At 36.3% G+C, this 26048-nt stretch overlaps 1 protein-coding gene across 1 annotated transcript in view; it reads left to right on the top strand.

The window, feature by feature from the left end:
• Window positions 1–26048, top strand: part of COL12A1 (collagen, type XII, alpha 1) — a 105252-nt gene that overhangs the window by 72123 nt on the left and 7081 nt on the right. The window contains exons 45-60 of the mRNA XM_012722811.1: window positions 53–176; window positions 330–473; window positions 1779–1943; window positions 3749–3787; window positions 3879–4017; window positions 6065–6207; window positions 6531–6640; window positions 10394–10543; window positions 12202–12279; window positions 14001–14087; window positions 15421–15474; window positions 16547–16642; window positions 17770–17823; window positions 18199–18252; window positions 22088–22141; window positions 23522–23593. Of these exons, the coding sequence (XP_012578265.1) occupies window positions 53–176; window positions 330–473; window positions 1779–1943; window positions 3749–3787; window positions 3879–4017; window positions 6065–6207; window positions 6531–6640; window positions 10394–10543; window positions 12202–12279; window positions 14001–14087; window positions 15421–15474; window positions 16547–16642; window positions 17770–17823; window positions 18199–18252; window positions 22088–22141; window positions 23522–23593 (1563 nt within the window). The remainder of the gene's footprint in view (window positions 1–52; window positions 177–329; window positions 474–1778; window positions 1944–3748; window positions 3788–3878; window positions 4018–6064; window positions 6208–6530; window positions 6641–10393; window positions 10544–12201; window positions 12280–14000; window positions 14088–15420; window positions 15475–16546; window positions 16643–17769; window positions 17824–18198; window positions 18253–22087; window positions 22142–23521; window positions 23594–26048) is intronic.

Raw genomic sequence — 26048 nt, 5'->3', positions numbered from 1 at the left:
AAATATTCAAAGATATGAATTAACATCATCACCAAACCGCATTTCCTTTCAGGTCTCATTCGTGCAGTACAGTGATGAGGTCAAGTCTGAGTTCAAGCTGAACACCTACAACGACAAGGCCCTTGCCCTTGGGGCGCTCCAGAATATTAGATACAGAGGCGGAAACACAAGAACAGGTACAGACAGTCAGAATATATGTAGACCTTCACTCTCAAAGTGTTTGCAGCAACAGAACTGAATGTACTATCCTTATCAGTTGGGCTTTGCTATTGGCACTTGGACAGTTTTCACTGAGGTGTCATGAAAATATTTTTTGCCACATTCTATAGGCAAAGCTCTCACATTCATCAAGGAGAAGGTCCTGACCTGGGAGAGTGGCATGAGAAAGAATGTTCCCAAGGTGCTGGTGGTGGTGACGGATGGCCGGTCCCAGGATGAGGTCAAGAAGGCAGCTTTTGTCATCCAGCAGTCAGGTAAGCATGGTTGCAGCCTGGGGCTGTGCTCATTCTTGTAACAGTTTTAAGTGTTCAGAAATGATTGCAAAAGACCAAAATTTCTAGATTTATTTTATTGTGTTACTTTGCATGATATACTCTTCTAATATCAGCTTATATTTAATTATGCAATGGTTTGGTAATTGCTCAAAATGACATGGTGTAGTCTTTGTATAAGATGTGACTCAGTGTCTATCAAAGATAACCTAATTTCCTCACAGTGAGTGGAAGGCTCTGGAAAATAATAATGATCTGAGAGCAGTTTCTTGCAATTATAGGAGTGCTGGTTCTTCATTCTGTTCTGTTGCAGAAAGAGAGACGAAAGGTTTAGCACAGCGTTGCAAATGTAGCCTAAATAGTTAGGAGATACACCAGGGACAGATCTAAGCAAACAAACATCCTGAGAACCTACTGATGGCACTGCACTTTGGATTAGTAACTTAGCCTTGCTCAATATGAAACTAGGTCCTGCTAGTACCTGTTTTAAACTCCCTCCCCTCAAAGAGTCCAAGGAAAACCTATTTGAAAATTCTGTACCATAGAAATTCTACTGTAGAAAATTATAAAGTACTTCATTACATGCAATTTGTCATCTGCCCATGTAAATTTTTGGGTGGAAATATGAGTCAGGATCAGCACTAAGATTGTTCTTCACAACTATCTTTTTGTAAATTATAACCATTTATATTACGACGTGAGCATATTTCTGTATATTTTGGGCATCTAGATGATTTAAGTTTGCCTTATTTATATCTAATTATGTAATATATTCTTCATACACTTTTGGAATAAAAACTTTGTTTTTGTGTATTAACCTAAATAAATCAAAGTTTATTAGCATTGGGAGATGTAGATTCAATTTTAAAAGAAGCCAAAGGCACTGCCTTTGAGCCTGAAGTTGTTGAGAAAATCAGTTTCCAGAACTCAGTTTTTAAGAGTCCACTTTTGGTATCTGAGTCATAGAAGCTGAAAACAGTAGTAGTGCATAATAGCAGAATTCTTACGACTGTAATTCTGGTCAAGTTACATCCTTTTGCTATTAAAATAGCCATCTCTTTCATTGTTGGGATTTTATTTTAGGAAATGGAATTAGTTGAATCTTAAAAGCCAGAAAATCGATAAATCTATATATAAGTAAATATTCATTAAAGAGAGCTCAAAAGTATTCACTGATTATGTTGAGAAAACACAGCACCATTTTTGATAAAAGGCATTTTAAATTGCTTAAATAGTAATGGATGAAAGGGGAGGGCTGTAATTCACTGTATACACACTCTTCTGCAGGGTTCAGTGTCTTTGTCGTTGGTGTGGCTGATGTTGACTACAATGAACTTGCCAACATTGCCAGCAAACCAAGCGAAAGACACGTGTTCATTGTGGATGACTTTGAATCTTTTGAGAAGATAGAAGACAACCTTATTACATTTGTCTGTGAAACTGCCACTTCAAGTAAGTCAGGATCCATATCTTGCTTGTCTAGAAAAATAGCTACTGAGTGGACAATTCCCTATCCTATATGAGAACGAGTCTTTGCATAAATATGTCCTGGGAAATCATTTGAGATCCTGATGAATCATTGTTCCTTTTGAGACCATGTGAAATGTGTGCTTGTCATCGGTTCATTTTTAGCCTTGAAGATGTTATTCTCCTTGTATGGAAATAAAGTGCTTTCATATATCCTTTTCCCACCATTCCAATGCCTGTGACATTTCACTAAATTAACATTCATCTTAGAAATGCTTTGGTATTTTTGTGAGATGAAGGTTTTCTCTATTAGTAATCAATTGGTATTTATTCTGTCAGCATCTATGCTTCAAAGAGCAATGAAAAAATTGACCTCTGTATGTGTGTTCCATTAAAATTCACTTAGTTTCCATTTGGGTTTTTTTAGAGTGTAGATTTTTCTTGTCAGACCAAGACCTCAAGTTCAATTTTTAAAATATATGAAGGAAAAAATTGTGTGCCGAGTAAAGATTGATTGTTATTTTATCTTCTTTCCTATTCATCAGCACAGATCCTTGAGATATTGGATTATGGAGACAGTTGTATGGATAAGATTTTAGGCAGGGCTATGGTCTGCAAGTATGTTTTCTACTACTGAACACTGTATTTAAAAATACAGACTCTGGCAGTCGTAAACAAAACTCAGGGTTTACCAGGAAAACTTCTCTGAAGCTTAGAATGGACCTGCACTAGTAAAAAGCGGATAGAACTGTCTTTCTCCACTTCAGGTGGCCCTGAAAATTGCCTTTCACATTCCCAGCTCTGGGCCCAGAATATAAGCTGGTGCACACGCAAAGCTGTTATGCAGTGTTTAGTAACCTGTGTGAAGTGTGGGGCCTTGACAGAGAATGTGTTAGATGGAGACAGATTTCTATCTTTGCATAAATCTAAAATTGCTCATGAGAAAAGTTCTTCAATCCATTAAAAAACATCTGAAAGGGCCCTCCCTGGTGGCGCAGCGGGTTAAAGCACAGCACTGATAAGCTTAGGCCACTTCCGCATGAGTTCAATTCCTACCTGCCCTGGAGGTGACCACATGGCGAGGCAGACCTCTCCTGACCCGCCCGCTGCTCCCCTCAGCAGTGTACTTTCCCGATCTGCCTGTTCTGCTCCCCACTCTGTCTCTGGTGAATCCTCTCACCCTCCACATCTCTGACCTGTCCCCCCGTTCTGTACAAATAAATAAATAAATCTTTAAAAAAAAAATCTGAAAATTTCCCCTTTAATTCAATTTTGCTGCTAGTAAGAACATTGTAAAATTTCATTGGGGCAAGAGAATGTTGAGAAAACACTGTTTATAGGGGGTCTTACCTTACAAGTTTACAAGTAAATTTAGTTTTTTTTTTGAAAGAAGTAGTAAAACTATTTTTTTAAAAATATTTATTTATTCATGTAGAACTGGGGCCAGAGATTCGGAGAGTGAGGGGTCTCACCAGAGACAGAGAGGGGAGCAGAACAGGCAGATCAACAAAGTACACTGCTGAGGGGAGCAGCGGGTGGGTCAGGAGAGGTCTGCCCGCTATGTGGTCACCTCTGGGGCAGGCGGTAATGGAACTCATGCGGAAGTGACTGTAGCTTCTCAGTGCTGTGCTTCAACCCACTGCGCCATCAGGGAGGGCCCAAGTAAAGTTAGTTTTTATAAATGACTGAACAACTTTGGTACCTTGCATATGTATATAGCTGCCTCCTGAGGTGTAGAGAGCTTGTGACTCAGGTCAGTGATTTTTACTAAAGTATCCTGTATGTTGCAGGTTGCCCTCTCATTTACTTGGATGGCTACACCTCACCAGGTAAGCATTTGTACCTTGGGATAATTTATTTCAGGATTCAACAAATATAATGTCATGGCTTCAATACTTTCCTTTCTTTTTTAATGTAAAGGTTTTAAGATGCTTGAAGCATACAATCTGACAGAAAAGAATTTTGCTTCTGTACAAGGAGTTTCTTTGGAGTCAGGGTCTTTCCCTAGCTACTCGGCTTACAGGCTTCAGAAGAACGCCTTTGTGAATCAGCCTACAGCGTGAGTATAACAACAGAAAGTCCTTTTTTCTTTAATGGGTGACACACTTTTTGAGATTTTTGGAACCTGTGCTGACTTCTGAGAATCCTGGAACTTTAGAGTTGACAAGTTCCAGGACTCCTTAGGGACAACCTTGTCTAGTCTCCTTAAATAGAGTTGGGTGAAGTGTCTTCTGTCATGTCACACAGGGGCCTGGGACTCAAGCCTTGCTATTCTCATGACCAAGAATCTCAACCTGGCTTTGCGGTCCTATGGATGCCTGACCTCTTAGAACTGAAGGCTTGGAATGCAGTCATGCTTCTTCTAAGGGAGGCTGTTTAAACAGGAAGGCAGCTTTTTATTTTGAATGTTTCTCCCTGTGGTGCAGAGGAACTGGATGGAGTGAGAGCAGGGGAGGAGGTATACTTTTTAGTCTTTCAGACCTCCAGAAGATGAAAGACTGTGGTGGTTTTCCTTATCCACAATCAGACAGGCAGTGGTTAGTTTTTATTGGCAGCTGCTCTAGCAATCTGTTGGGTAGCCTGAGATGTTATTTTATTTCATGAAAGTTTACACCTGGCCATGATAACCAAAATATGTATTTCTTACTCATTAACGTTAGAACATTTTAGTTGGAAGATATGTGTTTGGCAATGTATGGAGAAACAGGTAGAAATAAGGCTTTCAGAAACTTAAAACAGGGGTGAGAAAATGATGTCTGGAATTTGAAATACCCTTAGAAAATTCAGACTAAAACCAAAGCTAATTTCTTTTAAAGAAGTACAGTTGTATTGTTGCAGTTGACCACACCAAGTTCTTTTTTTTTTTTTTATGGCTGACCACATTGGTTCACAGTTTTAGATTTTTCACTGCTCCTTGAGACCCTTAGTATTTCACCTTCAGTAACTTCAACTTAGGATTCTTACATTTTAACTCTGACATCCTGTATCCTCTCCTGAGTCAAAATTTGTGACTAAAAAAGGCATAAATGCAACTAAATTATTCTTTTCATGGGCATTCATTCAGGAAGAAGGAAAAAAAATGGGTAGGTGAGAGATAAATTAATACAGAGAAGATATTTTTAACATTGTGTTTTATAGTTCTAAAATATTATGAAGAGAGTAGTTTCTTGAATATGCAAAAGTCATCATGTCAGGTTTTCTAGAGCATGTGTTTTAAGAAGCAGGCAGCATTATGTTCCAGAAAGAATACTGGTATCTGGTAGTAGGACATACCTCAAGAGATATTGTCAAAATTTGTGGAGTAATAGCTTCTCTCTGTCAAATAGTTGAATATGAAGGGCTTTAGTATTATTAAATGGTCTCAGACAAAAACCCATCAATTCTACTTCAGCTAATACCTAAAATAATGGTAGACTCAATTCTGGAAAGACTCATGGGAGTGCTTTTGTTTTTTTGTCTAGAAGCCTAATTGTCAAGAAATATTTCCTTTTAATTGAATCACGTCCATTTATCGTCATTAAATTTTTTCACATGTACAAAGCCTCAACATTTATTGTTGGTTTTGCTTTAAGGAACATGTGAACTAGAGAATATGTAATGTCAAGGGAGCAATTTGGAAGTATAAAAACTATTAGAGATTACAGGGAGAAATTAAAACCATCTTACTTAAAACTAACTCTGATATTGGAAATTAGTTATATTTCATAAACTTCATTATCTTTATATCACAAATACTGATATAAAAAATTTCACTTATACTATAATTTTGTATGTATTTTTGTATTTCTAGAAAAATTATTTGTTAGCATAATATAAGAGGTAATTTGGGAATATTTCAGACTTTTGTGACTTGTCCAGATTATAATCTATTATTCACACATACTGGATCTTTATTGTTTGCTTTTTGATACCTTTCCTAAATCTTCCCCCTTCTGCTATCTAGCAAAGTTATTCTAGTCTCCAGTGATATCTATGATACTGTGTAATGTCTCTAATAATATATAATGAAACTCTGGTCCAAAAGTTTAAAAGAGTCTCTATTTTTGATGATAAATCCTTATTTCCTCATCCATCTATTCATTCATTTATTTTGCTTTATTCACCAGAGAGCTACACCCAAATGGACTCCCTCCTTCATACACGATTATATTACTGTTTAGACTTCTTCCAGAAACTCCCAGTGACCCTTTTGCAATTTGGCAAATTACAGACAGAGACTATAAACCACAAGTTGGAGTAATTGCAGATCGTAAGGAATCTTATCTTATTTTAAGGCACATGCATGCATATTTTTATTATGCTCCTTTTTCCTTCTCTCTAAAGTAACTTCTGGCTATGTGTGTGTGTGTGTGTGTGTGTGTGTGTGTGTGTATGTGCATAGATATATTTGCTTGACATGTGCTTTTGTGCTTAATGTTTTTGAAATATAACAATCAATAAGTATTTTAAGTACATTTTATCACAAATAAAAATGCTGCATATTTTGGAAATCTCTCCCAACAAATTTGCTAATACTTTCAATGTAAAGTACCTCATGTCTGTGATTTAATACTAATCCTATGTTGATTACAGCTTCTAGCAAGACATTATCATTCTTTAATAAGGATACTAGAGGCGAGGTGCAAACTATTACATTCGACACTGATGAAGTGAAGACATTATTTTATGGAAGTTTTCATAAGGTAAAAAGATTTTTTGGTTATTTATAGAAAAACAAATATGACTTAAAATTTTAACTAACCTTATTTATTTTGTTATGCTGCATTTTTGTTTTTTAAAATGTCATGCTAAATTTGTAGAAGTATAATTTTGCCTTTTAAAAACAAAATTTTATTTTAGTGAAATTGATTAATTCAAAGAAAATTTAAAATAAAACAATGATTATGCTAGTCAAAAAGCTAACTACCATTCACATTTAGATGTTTTCAAAGCTAAACCTTTTTAAAATTTGAATCATATTTTATATACAATTATTATGTCTTTTTCTACCTACTATTTTATTGTGAATCTTTATATCATTTAGTTTCAGAAACTTGATTTTTATAAAGGATAGTAAGCTTTTTATGTTTGCTTGTTTCTTAAAATGTGCAAACATGCTAGTCCATGATCCACCAAAATAATTAGCATAAATGTGTATGAGGTTAACTTTTATACAAACATGTTTAAGAACTTGCTAAAAACATTCTTATTAAAAGACCTAAGTCACTGTCTTAGGGTGATTATCTTTTCTTGTTGATCTTAATTTTTTGTATGCAATATTTAGAGGGTATTTGAAGTTTTCTATGAGGTTTCTAAAGGATGATTAATTGACAAACTAGAATAATGAATTGGCAACATTAGAAATGAAAAGGACAATTGATGTTTAGACTTTTATTTTTAAAGTTATTTGTTTCATTCATTGGGTGAGCAACAGTTAACTTGTGTATTGTTTATTGAAAAATGCAAACATGCTAGTCCAAAAGTTATCATGCCCCAACAAAATAATTAGTATAATGTATATGAGATTAACTTTAAACTCTAAAGGGTCTAAAATTTCTCCATTATGGTGCACAGAAAGATTCGTCTTCATTCATAAAAGGCAGTGTAAGCTAATTCTCAAGTGAAAATTGAAGAACTTTTCTGTACTTGTGTAAATTTAATTGGACTTCTTGCCAGTTCTACTCTTGAGAATCTGGCTTCTTTTAAAAAAATGTTTTCTTATTCATGAAATAGATTTTTGGTAAAGATAGCACGGAACTTACCTTGCAGAGCTCAAAGAAGCTTCAGTGTGAGAAGACACATTATTGATGTTCTGCATATAATGGCATACTTAACAGTTCATAGGCATTCATGATGAAGTGCAGTTAAATAATGTTTCTTTGCAAAAATAAATTTTAGAGTAACAGTTATTATTATGTTCAATTGATCCTCATTTGATAATAGATGGCAAAATTCTTATGAACATTTTTGGCTCATTGGTATACCTATTAAACTTACATTTGAGTAACTTGCTAAAATGACTATTATTTTTCATCCACACCCACTAAAAATATCAGAAACTTAACCTTTATTAATCAGTTGAAAACCATTTAGGATCTATTATTTCTTAATTTGTACCTTTCATGGAATGAACAAGAAGGGAGATTTTGTAGAGGACTTTAGAGACAATTGCTAATTCTTGCAAATTAATAGAATTATTTCTTTGGCATTCCATTGTTTGTCTTTATAGAGTGGTATTTGTATTTCTAGGTTTTATAGAATACCTCTTATCCTCACAAGCTTTACCCTCCTCAAATTATCTATCTATGAAAACTCTATATTACATTAGTTTCTCCTCTCCTTTTTTCACTATGCTCTTTTTTTCTCTTTCATTCTCCCAATTCATTCTTTTAACCTACTCTCAATACATCCCACAGATTTAAGCACCATGTTCAATTACTGTTGGCTATTTACATCCTTTGTAATCAAGAATTTAAACACTTTAATTTTCCATCTAATTTGAGAACTGAAGTTCTTCAGTCTTCGGCATGAGAATAAGGGTGTACCCTGATAGCAACAAATAGTGAAAATGATAGGCAGGGGTTTTGAGGATTATATTCTTTTTTCATATGTAACAGATGACACAGATCAAAGAGAGAAATTTGTAAGATGAAAAACTGCTTGATAAAAACTAAAGTTTTAGGGAATGGCAGGGTTTGGGAAGGGAGATGAGTTATCAGGAGTGTTCCTGTTTCTTTCACTGGTCTGTCTGTAGCCAACAGTGTTTGACAGTTGGAAATAGTCCCTGAATACTTAGGACAATGTTCTACAGATGAAGAACCCACTCAAATTATATTACTCATTTATTTAAAATGTAGTAAAACACATTGAAGAAATTATAGCAAAATATGTTTTTAACATGCGTTTGATTATGCTTAGCATTGAATGACAAGTGTGTTTGGAATTACTTTTTTTTTTATAAAGTAAGAGTTTTGAATTTGAAATGTTTTTTTCTGGTTACTGTAATTTTTTCCAATACTTTGTGAATATTTGTCTTTAAGGTTATTTATAGAAGATCCAACAAAGAAGTGTTTTTTTTTTTTTTAAAGATTGATTTATTTGTACATACAGAACTGGGGTATAGGCCAGAGGTTCGGGGTGGTGAGAGGTTTCACCAGAGACAGAGTGGGGAGCAGAACAGGCAGATCTACAAAGTACACTGCTGAGGGGAGCAGCGGGCGGGTCAGGAGAGGTCTGCTGCGCCATGTGGATCTCCTCGGGGCAGGCGGGAATCAAACTCATGCGGAAGTGGCTTTAGCTTCTCAGCGCTGTGCTTTAACCCGCTGCACCACCAGGGAGGGCCCAACAAAGAAGTTTTAGTTCTTATTCGATAATAAATACCTTGAGAATACTTGTTTGATGTTTTTGAATCTAATATTAAATGATTATTCTGGGGACATTAAAAGTTTTACTTATTTTGGTGAGCCACATATCACTTAATATAAAAGCAATATGTAACTCATATTGTCCACTTACTGGTGCACTGAATTAGTGTTTTGGGTGAATCAGTGTAGGAGAAATATTTACTATTTAAAATCATCTCTAGAAATCGTTCTTATGCTTATTGACTCAAAGCATTTAAGGAAATTTCCATTTCTTTTAATTGAGAGTCAAACGTTTCAAAGTCATCAAGTGCTTACTTGAGTATTTGTACTGTGATAAATAGAAATTATAACCATAACTATAAAATCAGATTACCCGTAACTTCTTCATGTTGTTTAAGTACAAATGTTCTATTAGTTATCTGTTCTAATAGATTTCTTAATATTTCAAGTGTCCTCAATATCAGACAAAAATAAATAAATCAGTGTGAACTTCTTCCCTTATAAAGAAGTTGAATCCTGAATTTTAATGATTTCCAGAGTTGAACCTTATAGAAAATGTGTTAAATTTTTACTTTGTTAAGTGTTTATATATAGGGTGCAATTTCTTTTAACCTGATATCAGGTAAAAAGATATCACGTAAATTTAAAATTGAATTTAACAAAATTAATGTAGGACAGATGAAGATATTTTGTACTGAGTATAGTAACATATAAGTGATTTCTTAATTTCTATTTGAGAATTTCTTTAGAGTTTACACATTTATCTCATCTACTGTAGTTCCTCTGGCTATCTTAGTAAGAGTACATAGTGGGAAAATAAGAAATTATGCATGTGTATATGGATGAAGAAAACTGAGATAGAGAGGTTCAGTGAAATATCTAATTTCAAGTTGTTAACTATGTTATTGACATTGTAACCTGCATTTTGAGTTTCAGTCAATAACTTAATTTTGGATGAGAATAGCTTAAAGAAAATACTACTTGTACTTATTTATTTATCTCTCATATTTTGGCGTGTGATCTGAAATGTGCAAAAGTTAGCCAATTTATTGGTAGAAATTTTATAATGGAAACAAATGCTCGTTTTTTTAGGTTCATATTGTAGTGACCTCAAAAAGTGTTAAGATTTACATAGACTGCTATGAAATTATAGAAAAGGACATCAAGGAAGCTGGAAATATCACAACTGATGGTTTTGAAATTCTTGGGAAACTTCTTAAAGGAGAGAGGAGATCAGCCACAGTAAGTAACTCATTTTAAATCTTCTGGGTACCTTGTGTTCAGATTGAAATGGCATTTTTAAGCATCTCAATGAGTTTTTTTCCTCCTTAGTGAGCTTTAATTACCAAATTTCTTGTTCACATTGAATCATTGGAAAAGTTACATTGAGAAAACATGGAGCTGACAGGGCTTAGTAATGTGCTTTACCATTAGAAACAAAGATGTAAGGGCACCACAGAACATCATGTTATCATTGTGAAACAGGATAAAATAGAAAGAGTTGCCAAGGTAACCAGTGAAGTAAAAAATAATTGGTTTTTTGTTACTTAAAGACAGCCATCATTAGTACACATTTGTGCAGCTAGGACATTGAACATGTGAAGACATTAGCTGTGACCACATGTGAAGTGCAGGCTCCCTCACATTGGATCAGCGTCTGTCTCAGAAGGGAGACCAGTGTCCAGGGCAGCCAGTGGGCCACAGTGCTCTTGGTTCTGCTGTTCCAAGCTTGAGGCGGAAGTGTGCCCCCTCCATCTCCAGAGTTATCAGCTAATACATTTTAAATGTAAAGATTTCATTGTACCTGACTTACTAAGTTTCTGTCAAATGTTAATCAATAGCAATATTGTTCTAAAAGCAAAGTTAACCATCTTTGATTCCTAATTTTTTTAATTGAATTTGTTTGGTTTTCTTCCTTGGACAGAATTCTCTTCTCCTAATTTCAAACATGAAATCTTGAATCCACAACGTAGAAAGTTAATGCAAATGTAATAGAATTACTATGAACATCCAGACTGTTTAACATTGGGATGATTACATGTAGAAAGATAGAAAATGTCTACTCTTTTGAAATAGTGAAGCAGAAGCAACCACAAATATTATTAGATAACCTCTACCTTGAAAAATTATGAAGTGTCAATTTTAAAATAAGTGAAGAATTTTTTTTAAAGATTTATTTATTTATACATTCAGAACTGGGGTACAGGCCAGAGGTGCAGGGGCCATGAGGAGATTCACCAGAGACAGTGAGGAGCAGAACAGGCTGATTGATGAAGTACATTGCTGAGGGGAGCAGCGGGGTGGGGGTGGGGAGCAGTCAGGAGAGGTCTGCCATGCCATGTGGTCACTTCCAGGACATGCAGGGATGGAACTCATGCCGAAGTGGCTTCAGTTTCTTAGTGCTTAACCCACTGCGCCACCAGGCCTATAAGTGATGAATTTTTTAAAATTAATTATTCTTCTTTAGGACCAGTCTACTTATTTATTTATTAATTTTAATATTATGTATTTTATTTTTTGTTAATTTATTTTTAGTTGGCAGAACAGTAGGACTAGTGTTACATTTCTACAAAGGTATAATCCTAAAAGTTGATTTAAACATTAAGTAAAATTTAAAACTTACAAACATTAATCAATCTTCTGTTATAAAATGCAAACATTTCATTTAGCCAAGGAAATGAGCCAAAAGTGGAAATTTCACAAAGTCATTTCTCTTTACTTTTTCTCCTAAGCATAGGTTTTTATGTTCTTTCCTTGTGAAATGAGGATCACTTTACCCTCAAGGATTTGCATCCTTGAGCAAGTCTATGTCAGAAGTAGACAGAGATTAAAATGCAGAAATGTTAATATAAAATGTTTTTCATGCATCTTTAGCTTATGTTGCTGTTGGTTGTTTGCAGTTCCAAATCCAGAATTTTGACATTGTCTGCAGTCCGGTGTGGACCAGTAGAGACAGATGCTGTGATATTCCCTCTAGGGTAAGCAAAACAGGACTGAATCCAGTTGTGGTTAACAGACCCCCTGGGAATCAGCTCTTGTGACTTAGATGGTCTGGGAGAGGAAGTAGCACTCAGCAGCTGCATCTCCATGATGAAGCCAAGGAACCAGCGTTCTGTGTGTGTACATCAGCTATCAGAGCTCAGGCCAGGGACCCTTCTGCAGAAGCTAGGAATGCACATCTGGAAATTCTCCCTAACAACCAGGATGGTTAGATATAGTTAGAAAAGTCCAGGTGAGTCATTGTGTTTGATAGACCTATTTATTTCAACTCCCTCATGTTACTTGTAAAATACCAACATCTTGCAGGATAAGCTGCCACCTCTTTTCCTAAGATTTATGGCAGAAATGTATCTTTTTTGAGATGACTTTTCTTGTATATGTGAATACCAACATCTTGCAGAATAAGCTGTCACCTCTTACCTAAGATTTATGGCAGAAATATTGTGTCTTCTTTGAGGTGACTTTTCTCCGTAGTATCTGTGTGACAGTAGTTACAAAGTTGAGTGCTGATGAGAGATTGAAGCTTTTGGCAAGCAACAAACTGCATACATGCACAGGATTAGTGTGCATTATTTATTCAACAGATATTTATTGAGCGCCTATTATAAGCCAGACACTGTTCTATGTGTTAGGTTCATAGCAGTGAAAAGTGAATGTTTTAGTGAATATTCTAGTAAATATTCACTTTTTAGAATATTTTAGTGAATATTCATTTTTTTTAAGATTTATTTATTTTTGCATATAGAACTGGGGTACAGGCCACAGATGCGGGGACAGTGAGAGGCTTTACCCAAGACAGAGCGGGGAGCAGAACAGGCAGATCAATGAAGTACGCTGCTGAGGGGAGCAGGGGGCAGGTCAGGAGAGGTCTGCTGTGCCATGTGGATCTCCTCCGGGGCAGGGATCAAACTCATGTTGAAGTGGCTTTAGCTTCTTAGTGCTGTGCTTTAACCTACCGCGCCACCAGGGAGGGCCCTGAATATTCACTTTTTAAAAGAAAGGGGGAAACAGAAAAATGAACAAGTAGATACATACTGTGTTAAGAGAGTAAAAAAACCTAGGATGGAAAACAAATCTGAATAAAGGATAAATGAGAACTAGGTGGGGACCATTAGCGCTCAGTGAATAAGTGAGATTTAAGCAGAGACTTGAATTTAGCAAGGGGGCAAGCATTTTGGATGAAGAAAGACAAATATTCCAGACAGAGGGCAATGTAAATGCAAAAGCCTTAAGGCCAGTGTGCTGCAAATATTTGAGAAACTTTAAGTCTTTCGGTGGAGGTGCAGCAGAGTGATAGGAGAAGGAAGGTGGTGACAATGAAATGACTGGTGGTGGGGTGTTGGCTTGAGGACACAATAGGCCTGGTGGTCCATGGACAGAATTTGAGCTTTGACTCTGACTAAAATGGGGATCTATATCTGGGGTATTCAGCATTTCTCTAACAGTGGCTTAGAGAAAATTGGATTGAAAACAACCAGTGGCCTCAGTTATTTTATAGATATTTGTCAAGTGAGGTTTCCTGAAGTAATGAACAAAAAAGATTCAACCTAAGACAATTTGTAACGGTAACTACTGTTAGAAATTATTTCTTCAAGTTGGGAAACAGATTTCTCTGTGTAAATAAGGAAAGTTGGGGTGGGGGATAGGAAGTCATTTTTACTTTAAATTCATAGGTAAATATCTTCTTCTGAAATTTTAGAGAGATGAAGCAAAATGCCCTGCTCTTCCAAATGCTTGCACCTGCACGCAGGACAGCGTTGGGCCACCAGGACCACCAGGGCCTGCGGTAAGGACATAGAGAGAGCTCTTCTGTTTTTCTTGTAAAATCTCTGAGTTATCATCTTTTCACCAGTGTGAGTGCATCATATGCTTTCAGCCACTGGCGCTTTTCTGGTACAGAGCAAGCCAGATTGCATACTTTTTTTGTAGTGTGTTTTGAGATCTGGAATAGAGTAAATCACAAAAGAATCCACACAGGACCCAATGACATTGACTGGTTGAAGAGCTTTTGTCTTAAATATGTGAATAGGTTTCATATGTAACCACCTAACTTTGAAAATTCCTTACATCCCCTTGAAAGCATCTGATTTGTATGTTAGGAAGACACAGTTGCGAGGTCGACCTTTACAACTTGCTTAGAACCTAGGATATGTGGGTTTTATGCAGTGGACATACATGAGAATAACCGATAAAGAGGACAATTAGTCTAGATGATGATATTATATACTCTGGGTTAAATTATCTGGGTTTGGAATAACCGAAGTAAAAAGATATGACCACAGCTCGTCATAAGAGAAGAGACCAAGAAAGTACAAAGCAAAAACATTGGCAGTGTAGTCAGTGATAGATCTCATTTATCACCTTGTGATTAACATGAGTAGCTTAGACATTCTGAGAATGCCAAATTTTACTATACTTGAGCCATAACAAGCAATGCAGATTGATTTTAGATTATTTACAATCAGCTCTTAAGTACAAAATCAAAACAGCATTGCAATTACCATCATTTACCTTTAATTAACTTTTTATTGATTTACCTGATGTATATTTGTAAATCATAAAATTATGTCTTGGTAGTGACCAAGAGATGCTTTTGAGAAGTAGGGGTTTTTCCCAACCCTCTTATTGTGAGATAGCATTATTGGATGTCACTACTGTAGTATTTTCAAAACTTATTGTTCAGAGGTCTCTGAATTCCTATTACTACATAAATACATATTCTGAGATTCTGAGAGATTAAAAATATTTTTCTCTCTGCTTCTTATTTTATCCAAAGAATGAATGCACTTAATTTCAAATTAGGTTTTTCTCTTGAATTAAGTAGTTTGTCTTTTTTGCATAAATCTCAAATTTTCAATTGACTTCGACACTTACTGCTAGTAAGGAAATATCGCAATTAAAAAATGAGAAACTAAGCATGCACAAAGTTTTGAAATTTTCATTCCTTACATATTTCTTTGATATGAAATATTTACTTTAATATGCAACAGTAACAGTATTTTAGAATTGTAGAAATATTGTCTGGAGAATGCCTAATTTCTTGAAGCAATTTTTATATATTGATTTCTCTCTACTTGCTTTACGTTCATACTAAAACATGCTCTTACTATGTATTTTAGGGAGGACCTGGAGCTAAAGGTCCCAGAGGTGAAAGAGGTGTCAGTGGGGCAGTTGTAAGTATATTTTAAAGTGCATTTAAATTTTCATCTACATGTTGAAGTCTGCTTGTTCTAATTACTTTTAAGGAGGTGTATTGAGCAAGTTGGTTCAAGTTTAGTGTACCTTTGGTATTACAATGACCTTGTCTTGTTTCCAGAGATCAAAATGATGGATTAGACTAGCCAGGGAAAGAAATGTATCAGGTATCACATTGCTGTAGGAATTGCACATGGGAGATCTGCAGAAGGACGTAAGGGCTCTGCTGGCATGTGGGGTAGCAGACGGGGTGACCTGGCCAGTCTAGTGAAGACCCAACAGGAAACAATCCTGCTAGAGAGTTGGGGAGCATTGGCAACAGTTGTGCTATTTTGTGGTTCATCTGGCTCAAAGGAAGATTTGTGTGGTCAGTCTTGTTCACCTGGGTGTTATTGGTCCTTTTCCCAACTCCACACTGGGCTTGTGTGAGAAAACTCAGGCCTCTTCGGGGAATATTTTATGGAGATAATGGATAGTCTTAATATCACTAGAGTTACAGTATCACTAATGATAAACGAACCCAGTTAGGGAATGGGGAAGCTGAGCTGCTAACCCAGGTCTGACACCAAGTTTGTACTTCTTCCACAGTGCAAAGAAGCTCCTGCAAAGTATCTACTCTGTAGATATATGACCTTTGTCCATCAACATTAGCCCCAGAAGTGAGCCCTAGCCTAAGAGCAATCAGGGCTAGACTAACATAAACAAACTCCATTGAAATCTGAGCTTTGCTCGTATAGGAAATCTCTGCATATAGATACATGAATGCTATATTCAGTGCTTTCTTTTGGAAATAGGCGTCTACTAGTACTTTTGTGGAAATATTAGAGCTCTTGAAAATTTATTGTACCTTCCAGTTGGTCTTTTTAATGAGTAGTGAAGAAAGGAATGGCATTAATAAATATTTTTGAAGATACAGATTTCTAAAATGCTTGCAGAGGTGGTAGGATGCTGGTGTCTTAGAGTTATGAAGATGTGTTATGAGTTATGAGTGGATGTTGGCATTGAAAATGTGTCCCATGATTTTGTGACTATTTCTCTTGTGCATTTTAGGGACCCCCTGGCCCTCGTGGAGATACAGGTCCTCCGGGCCCTCAGGGTCCTCCTGGTCCCCAAGGACCCAATGGACTCTCTATTCCTGGAGAACAGGTAAGCACAGAAACTTTCTGTACTGAATGATGGTAGTGGATTAAGATGGAGTTTAACTGGAACATTTTCTATTGTATTTTGTCAAATTCAAATGTTTTCTCAGAGAACTCAACAGGGTTATTCACTGAGATAACTTCCTCTGTCTATAATTTCAAATATGTAAGTAGTATATCAATAAACTATGTAGAAAAAGTTATTGCTACATATTTAATTAAAAAAATAAGTAGTGTATGTACTCTTTAATATCCAAAAAACTTTGAAACCGATTTCAATCTGGGGCAGCCCTGGAGTCTTTTTCTAATATTTATGACTTTGAAAGCAAGTGGCATTATTTATCTAGGTTATTACTTCTTTTACAATTTCAAATATTTTTTTACCATTTGTTATAAATGCTAATCTGAATTTATAAAAGGTGTTTTACATTTTAAGGTTTATACTTAATTTTAAAAGTACTACCTTTTCCTATGCCTTAAGATAAAATAGTCTATGAATAAGAAATGATAACTGCATAACTCTTAAATTCAAGTTTACATTTAGATGCCATATTAAATAGCAAATACATTTGTTTGGCATTTAGAGGGGAAAATGACCCACATCAGAGACAGAAACAAGACATATGAAGAAACAGAAATTTTTTGCTCCCAAATGGTTGAATAGATATTTTCAGCTTCTTATGCTTCAAAGGGAGTTTAACCTTTTTTTGCTAATACTATTAAATTAATTAGTTTTAGTCAATTCATTTTTACCATTGTAACAAGTGTTTTCAAGCACAAACTCATAAAAATCCAAATCACATTATTTTCTTAAAACATTTCATTGACTAGCTGTTAAAATTAGCACCAAATTTAAATATGTAAAGTTTTTCCCACCAAATTCACTTCTGTGAAAATTGCTAGGTTAAACTAAGCTCTTTTAAGTAGGTTTCTTATCTCAGAATTATCCTATAACATTATAAGTGGAAATTATAATGCTTGTAGTTCAAAAAATGAGTTTTAATCAAAAAATGATTTATTCCCCTCATTTCCAAACATGCTTACATTGGATTTATGAAGCAACATGACTCATGTCTTCCCTCTGCAGTTAATCTCTGTCAAATGCTTGAGACTGTTTTCCCATTGCTGCTTTAGGGTCGCCAAGGGATGAAAGGTGATGCTGGAGAACCAGGACTTCCAGGACGATCAGTGAGTTGTTCTTGAAGTTGCCTTTTCTTTCACTTGTCAAGTGTTGTTTGAAAAGTTGCCATTGTGGTGCTTCAGGAGGTGAGCCAAGGTGAAATAGCCTTGCAGAAGCCTGGCCGAGCTCTTATGTGACTGCCCTTTCGTACTCTGCTCTTAAGTCTTCATGCTTGTGCTGTTCCCTTCTGGTGTCTATTATAGTTGACTGAGCCTCCACAATGTGGCTGACATTGTGTTTGGTTCTCAGTTTTTTTTTGTTTGTTTGTTTGGTTTCAGAATCCCTGAAAGTTTTTCTGTTTTTAAACATTCTGGAGAATAATGTGACTTTTTTTATGCATGAGTATATTACAGTGTTCTATTTTTTTGTTTCCATTTGTGTAGGGAACCCCAGGATTGCCTGGTCCACCAGGACCAACGGGACCACCAGGAGATAGAGTAAGTGCTCTTGAGCGGGCTTCAGTGATTTGGAAATGGTGATACATTGTTGTTGCCTATTAGTTATGAACTCTTGGCAATTGCATTGGCCTGTCTGCAAATGCAGAGTTCTTAGACCTGTGGAAGGCTGAGCACTACCGTCAGCAGCCCACCCAATAGCAGATCCATCTCAAGGCCTGTGGAACAAAATGATGGGACTTCAGCCAAGTGCTGGGAATCTTTTTTTATTTTATCATGGTCACAAAAAGAGCTCATAAAATAAAATTTAGCTGGTTAGAAAGATTCAGGAATCCTACTTTTTTTTTTAAATTCTAAAATTGCACTGTAAAATTGAACAAACTGGCTTTTATGTAACTGACAGAAATCTCGATATTCTATGAAGTTAGGGAAAATCTGTACATCATTAGATGTTGGAGTAGACAAATGGTACTTAGTAGGGATTTTAATCATTTGTTGCAGCTTTAAAATTTGCTCTTAAAAAAAGTAGGAAACTTAATCTTCCCTAAAACAATTAAATGAGAAGCATAATGCACTTGGCTTCAAGGGTATATTCAATATTATAGAAACATTTGGTTTCATAGGAAACCATGAATGTTCAAAACCAAGAACTAACAACTTTTCAATGTCTTATGGTTTAGACAATAGTCTGAGAGTTGTCTGTGTTCTGACTGATCAATCAAGTTAAAACATGATCTCAGATGCCAGCAGTGTAGTGACTCACTAATCACATTAGTAAGCTTATACCTCCAAAACACCACTGAGCAGAAGAGGTTGGTCAATCAGATGGAGCCGAGTTGCCTGGGTGATAAAAAATGGTGGATGGTGTGCCAGTGAACTTGGTCTGTTCCTGTGCCCACTTGTGAGAGATCAAAGAAGAAAGCTACATTCTCTGGGAGTCTGGGAGTTCAAGGTGGCACTTACATGTAGGCATTCTTTTGGGTGTTTTTGAGACAGATACTCTCATTTCTTGACTTGTCATCTCACGAAAAGGGTAATAGTGAGGTTAAAAGTGTGATGGGTCAGGTCATGCAATGAGAAGACCAAACCAAATTACAGCCACCCGCGCTGAGAGAGGGCTGCTGACCTGCCGTGTGCAGATGTGGCTGGGGACTGGGGCGCCAGTGCTCCCACCCGCCACACATGCTTTATGAACTGGCCATCACCGCTTCTCAGAAAAGTGGGGAGTGGGAAGGATTGGACTTTTCCACCTTGAAATGAATCTCTAAAAGCAGCTTTGTGATAAGGCCACACAAGACACGAACTTTCCAGGACGTCAGTCTTCTCTTTGCCTTCACAGCCACATGCACCTGCCTGTGGCTTAGTTTATTGCTATTGTACCGAAAGTGGACTGCACAGCTAGTGGAACAATCAATTTTGTGAAGTTTGACAGATGGTTGATATAAGGATCTCAGCTAAAAAAGATACTCAAATTCTGTAGTGGAAGAGAAGAAAGCACAGCTGAAACCCATGGATTTTAGTGAGGAAGGAAGGCATTGCTGAGATGTAGTTGGTAAGAGCAGAATGCTTGGGTTGTCTTTAGCATAGGTGAATTTTAAAATGAGGCACAACCTGGGAACCATTAGAAGTAACTGAAGGATGGCCTCAGGGATCTAGTGCAAGTGTATCTAGGAAGACAACTCTGAGTTCTCTCTCCCACCCTTATGGGCTGGGTGTGAGGTGCAGGAATAGCTCCATATTTTTTATTGCAGATGGCTCACTGGGTAGCCCTTTGGAGGACATCAGGAAAAACTCCTCTTTACTTCCATTTAGGTTTATCTTTCTCCTAACAGAAAATTGTTGAATAGGCCTCTAGTGTCTGTTGATGAATCAATGAATAAAAAAATGTGCTATGTGAAATGTGTACATACACACTCAAATATTTCAGCCTTTAAAACATGGATGAATAATGTTGTGGAGAACATGCTGCTAAGTGATGTAAGCCAGACACAGACAGAAAAATTCTTAATGATGTCACTTATGTAAGAATTAAAAAAAGGGTGAGCTACTAAAAGCAGAGAGATGCCTGGTGGTTGTTAGGAACAGGAGAAGGGGAAATGGGGATATAATGGATCAAAGTTTCAGTTATGCAGGATGAAAGAGTTCTAGAGATCTAGTGTACAACATGATGACTGGTTAAAAATAGTATATTATATACTCCCAATTTGCTCAGAAACTGTGTCTTCAATGTTTCCACACTTATAAAAATGGTAATGATGAGCTGATAGACACGTTAATTAGCTTGACTAATCACTTCCAATGTATATATCAAAACATAGTGAACACTATATTTATACATATATACTTAATTTTATTTGCCAATTATATACTAATAAAGCTGGAAAAATAAAGGAAAATGATTGGTCAGGAGGTTTTTAGGATAACTGAAGGAAGATTACTCAGAAATATAATACCTCATCAAAAAAAGAGAAGAAAAATGGCCTATACAGCAGTTGGAGAAATTTAGATGGAAGAAAAGCCATTCAAACTGTCCAAGTAATACTTCAAGAGAATTTTTGTTTCTTAACTGACTCTCAGAGCAATGTTGGTGTTACATGAGATGAACGCAGAATCTGTTTTTTGTTAAGCACACATAAATCTCCCAGAAAACAGTGAAATCTTTATCTCTATAAGTTTCTGGGAAAAAAATTGGAGGAAGGGTAGTGGAATATTTTGAACAATTTAAAAGAAATAATTTAAACTTCCTGCTATAAAATCAATGGGAGCCTAGAGACTAAGTGCAGGCAAAGAGCCAAATGATCTTGATTTTTGCTTGAATTCAAGAATATGCATGAAATTATTCTTATTCTCTGCAGAAAATGAGACAAAATCTCCTTTGACAGAGGAATGTAACAATCATAAAAAACGACCTGACTCAGAAATCCTCTGCTGGATTTCAGAGATCTGCTGTGGGGAATGAATACTAACTGGGAAGCAGGATGACTCACTGCAGTCAGAGGTCACTTGGAATTGTGCAGGGGGTGGGAGGCGGGGAAGGAGCCTGCCTGGGAGATGCTGTCAGCTCCTGAGGCAGCAAAGCTCTGCTTCCCAGGCAACCCAACATCCGCATGGGTCTGCCTTTGCTGTGAGGTGAGTAGAGACAGGCCATTAAAAAAATCAGCTGTTTATTGGAACCATTGAGGCTTTCCTCTTCTTTTAGAGGAGACAGCTTTAAGCTGTCAGTTTAGACAGCTTCACCTCATTTTGTGGGGGAGGTGATTCCCCAGAAATGAAGTCCTGCTCCCATGGATAAGAATAGAATGGATAACATTGTTCCTCACCCCTTACTCGCATTTTCTTGGGAAGGGAAATGGTAACCTGGCCTTTGAGGTGCCTTCCACCTGTGCTTTGGGGTTTGCCATTGTCAGCAGTCTCTGGGCATTAGTTGCTCAGGAAAAGTTGGAAGTTGTCTAATCAGGTGGTTGCCTTCTCTATCTTTTATGATTCCATGTGCATGTCATAGCAACACTCCTTTTAGCCCACTTTGATCCTTCCTGGGTCAGTGTATAGACACTGGCCTTTTAGTAGAATGGGTTAGTTTTCATTTCCACGTCTTTATATTCTTAGGAAGGCAAACATCTTCATGAAAGGAATCTGCCTTCTTTGGAGATAAGTTTGCCTCAAACGATAATATATAAATGAATGCAGTTTAAAACTATTCATAAAAAACATCGTTGAAAAAGAAAGCTTAAAAAAATTGTCATTATATTGAAGGACTATCTCCAAATCGTAATTTGATTAAAGTTTCATCATTCACATTAGCAACCTGCTTAGTTTTTTTTTGATTTTACTTGGTCATTATCTCACTAACAAGCAATTAATTTCATTTTTAAAATAGGGCTTTACTGGAAAAGATGGGGCAATGGGACCCCGGGGCCCACCCGGACCACCGGTAAGAATGGAATAGGTAACATTGTTCCTCATGCCTTACCCACATTTTCTTGGGAAGAACATGGTAACCTGGCCTTTGACATGCATTCCACCTGTGCTTTGGGGTTCCTAAATTGAAATGTCCTAGAGAAAACAGATATTAAAAAATACAGTGTCTTTTTGTCTAATCAAGTTATATTTGAAAAATAGAAAAATATCCTTAACTAAGTAGGTCACTAGCTAGTTAGTGGCTCAGTTCTTTCCAGTCCTACACTGAGTAGCAGAGTTTTATGACCTCATTGATTATTTCCTATTCTAGAATTTTAAGAATCTATTTGGGATATTTAAATTCTAAGTTCATTTATTACACAACAGCTATCAGTTTTTCAGCAGAAGCAAGGCTTATCGCAATAGATCTTCTAACTAAGATCTTTGGAAAAAATACTGAAACTGATGATTCTGAAAGTGGCATGAGTCTGTGCATAGCGAAGGGAGGTCACGACTAAGTTGGTTCAGGTGATGGAGGCTCTTCAGATCTTAAGGCAGGATATGATGACTTGAATGCAACTGTTAAACTTATTTTATTACTTGTGTTTTAAAACACATATTCTCATATATAGGGGGTTTCAACATATACTAAACCTTCATTTTAAATATTTATTTCAGAGTATAAAGTGTATATAATTGATGAAGTAGAGACTGCTTGGAAAATCTATTTAAGGAAATTTTAGGCTTTAGAATGATGTACTACCTATTAGATATAAATACTAAACATGCCAGAGTGTCTTGAAACTGTTAAAAACAAGAGAGAAAAATTCTTGTGGTTTTGAAGGCATGAAGAGTGCTGGTATTAGAGAGTGAAAGTGTGGAGAATGCAGCAAAGAAAAAGTGCATTTCTTGGCTGAGCATGCAGTTTCCAGCAATAAGGGAGACACTGCAGCCATGATGCCCAATTTAGCATAAAACTGGATACCTTCTTAGTTTCTTCCCCAGCCAAAGTTTTCTTTCCTGTCTTTTGATGGGCTTTTGGCTTTGTAATGGAAATAAACTAAAGGAACAGGAATTGCTTTCTGCAAAATCACTTTGTAATGAATCTACTAGGATCACAATGTGAGAATTGTTTATTTGATTTTATGTCTGTGTACATATATACATACACATACATATAAATGTATGCATATTTTCAACTGGTCTCAATATACTTTAGAACTATAGAGTCCATGAAGATTTAATGAGAATTTTCCAGATCGTTTTCCTTCATATTATCTTAAAATTTAGTTTGAGTCTTTCAGGACATGATTGCATGGTTATGTACTGTTTCTTTGAAAAGCTTTTAAAACTGACCACACTTAGTTAGCTTGCACTCATCACAACATTCCTTTTCTCGGCACACGTGATATAGGGAAGCCCAGGCTCTCCTGGAGTCACAGGACCAAGTGGGAAACCAGGAAAACCAGGAGACCACGGCCGGCCAGTAAGTGGGCAGCTTTTTTGCTAGCATTCTTTTACTGTGGTCATAAGTAATGAGGGGACTGTAAGGCTTTGGTGTCTTTCTGTTGTAATGTTTTTGAAGCGTTTGTTGAAACTATGCTAAACCCTTGGATTTAACTTGGTAAGAGTTCTAAAGCTTTGCTCTCTTAGTTATATAATATTTTAGGATGAAACTTGTGGACATAGGGTTTCTTTAGAAGGAGAATAGAATTAGGTGCCAAAACACATATTTCTGCACAGTACAAATACTCAAAGCTGGGTCAGCGGAATGGTCAGCGGTCTGCTGCTTATGATAGCAAAATAATGATGATGCTGTGTGACGCTCTATGGCAGATGGTAACCCTTTGGTGGTATCCAGCCTTATGTGCGAGCTCTTTTCTGTCCTTGAGGATGTGAGAACATTAGTCTCAGAACCAAAATGACTTATCTAATTTGTTATTTTCAATACTGTCCTGCACTAATTTAGTTTGATTTTCTTTTATTCTGATATTTTTGTTGGTATGATAGTTGAATGGTTTTTTGCATATCTGGTATTTGAAATATATTCTGGTTTCCAGAAATATTTGTAATGACTGCTAAACTTCGTATTTTTGTTGTAAGCTCTTCCTTACTTGTATGTGGTGTGACTTCATGTCAAGCATTTTAAAAATTATTCAAAATAGAATTCTGATATAGAAAATTTATTTAGAAGGTATTTAAGTTCAACTATTAGTAGCAACACAAATGTGTCAGAGCTGATTTCTGGACAGAACACCTCTTAATATTGTTTATGTTACATAAACACAGGCTCAAACAATCTTAAAGTTGGACAGACAGGATAAATCCTTATGGGACACTATCTGCTTGTGATATTTACATAAGATTAAGCCAGCCCCATAAAGATGAAAGGGTTGCTGATATACTTTATAATCTGTGTGTATCTTTGCATGTGACTTTACTTTTCTCATTTCCTCATTGGATCATGGTGGAAACATCCAAAGAACAGTTAAACATACATGTGAATTTTCTACCCATTCAGAGTTCTATTTGTATTGTTAAGACTGCAAAAGAAGCTCATTAAGCATATTGCTGATAGGTAATTGATGGCTATAGGTAGACTCCTGAAAGAAACTTTACTGCCTTTACTTGAAATGTGATCTGTAGATAATTGATAATAGATATGATTTCCACCCATTATGTTAAAATAATCTCAGAAGGATGTAAATTAAACCAACATCTTGAACAATCTCAAAGTAGCAGTAAATATGAAAACATATTACTGCAATTTACAAAATGTTCTAGACTCAGTGGTGTTTCCATAAAAGTTTATTACTTTTGGCAAAGGGAGAGTCAAACTCTACTTTTCTTATGATAATTATACTTTGGTAATATTTATTTGGATTTCATCTAGCCCTCTCTCTTTCTTTATCTCCTTCATCCTACTAAGGTGACAGGTGGCAAACTTACCCCTTTTTTTCTTATTCCTCTTACCTTCAATTTTGGAAAGAACAAAACAAACTAATGATAGGTATAGAAAGGTCGTAGCAGATGACAGTTTGATTTCATGACCTTTAGCTTATGTAATTAGCTGTGGTAGTCAGTTAATATCTTCTTATTAATTTAGAACAATGATGTATAGTGAATGTTTTCAGGAACTAGTTGCGGATTACTTTTACTAGTTTGTGGAATAGCCACTTGTTTAGTTCCTAAATATGTTAGATGTTCTAGGACCTGGGATACTACAGTAAACAAAACAAAGTTCCCAAAAATAAATAATACAGTTTCTGGTGATAATAAGTTATATGAAGAAAAAAGAGTGAAATGGGTTAAGAACCAGTAGTGGTGGTGGGAAGGTGGATATTTTAGACAACTAGTCAGGAAGCCTGGAGCAAGCCAAGTGAACTCCTCTTCCTCTGGGAAGAGGAGTCTAGGCATTGGGAGCAACTCCATCGAAAGCCCTGCGTAAAAAGTACATCTGCTATGTGAAAGGACAACAGAGAAGCCTGAGTATCTGAAGTGAAGGGAGTAGAGAAGAGGAGTAAAAGATAAGTCAGAATGTTGGGCAGAAATGGTCATATAACCAAATAAAGGATCAGGAACAAAATACAATAAATTAAAAAACAAAATTAACAGGCAGCTATAAATCAGAATTTTGCAGGGGAGAGGGAGGCAGAGGGACCAAAATGGGGAAGAGAGCACAAGGGACTGTGGTGATGGTGCACAGGTGCATCAGTGGTGGGAATTGGAATTTTATGGGGACCATACCTGAAAGGACACATCATACATTGTACAAAAATAAAGAATGATGTAACACACACACACACACATATAAAAGGATAAAAAAAGAAATGATCATGTAAAACATCTAGCCCATGATAGGAATTCTTATTTTATTCAGAGTGTGATGGGAAGCCCTGGAGCTAAATGAGTGATATGATCTAATTTTCCTTAAAAAAAAA

The sequence above is a fragment of the Condylura cristata genome, unplaced genomic scaffold, assembly GCF_000260355.1.
Source record: "Condylura cristata isolate star-nosed mole 26May11 unplaced genomic scaffold, ConCri1.0 scaffold00001, whole genome shotgun sequence".
In the NCBI taxonomy this organism is placed as follows: domain Eukaryota; kingdom Metazoa; phylum Chordata; class Mammalia; order Eulipotyphla; family Talpidae; genus Condylura; species Condylura cristata.
Note: the sequence above shows the minus strand (reverse complement) of the source record. Positions and strands in the feature narration are given on the sequence as shown.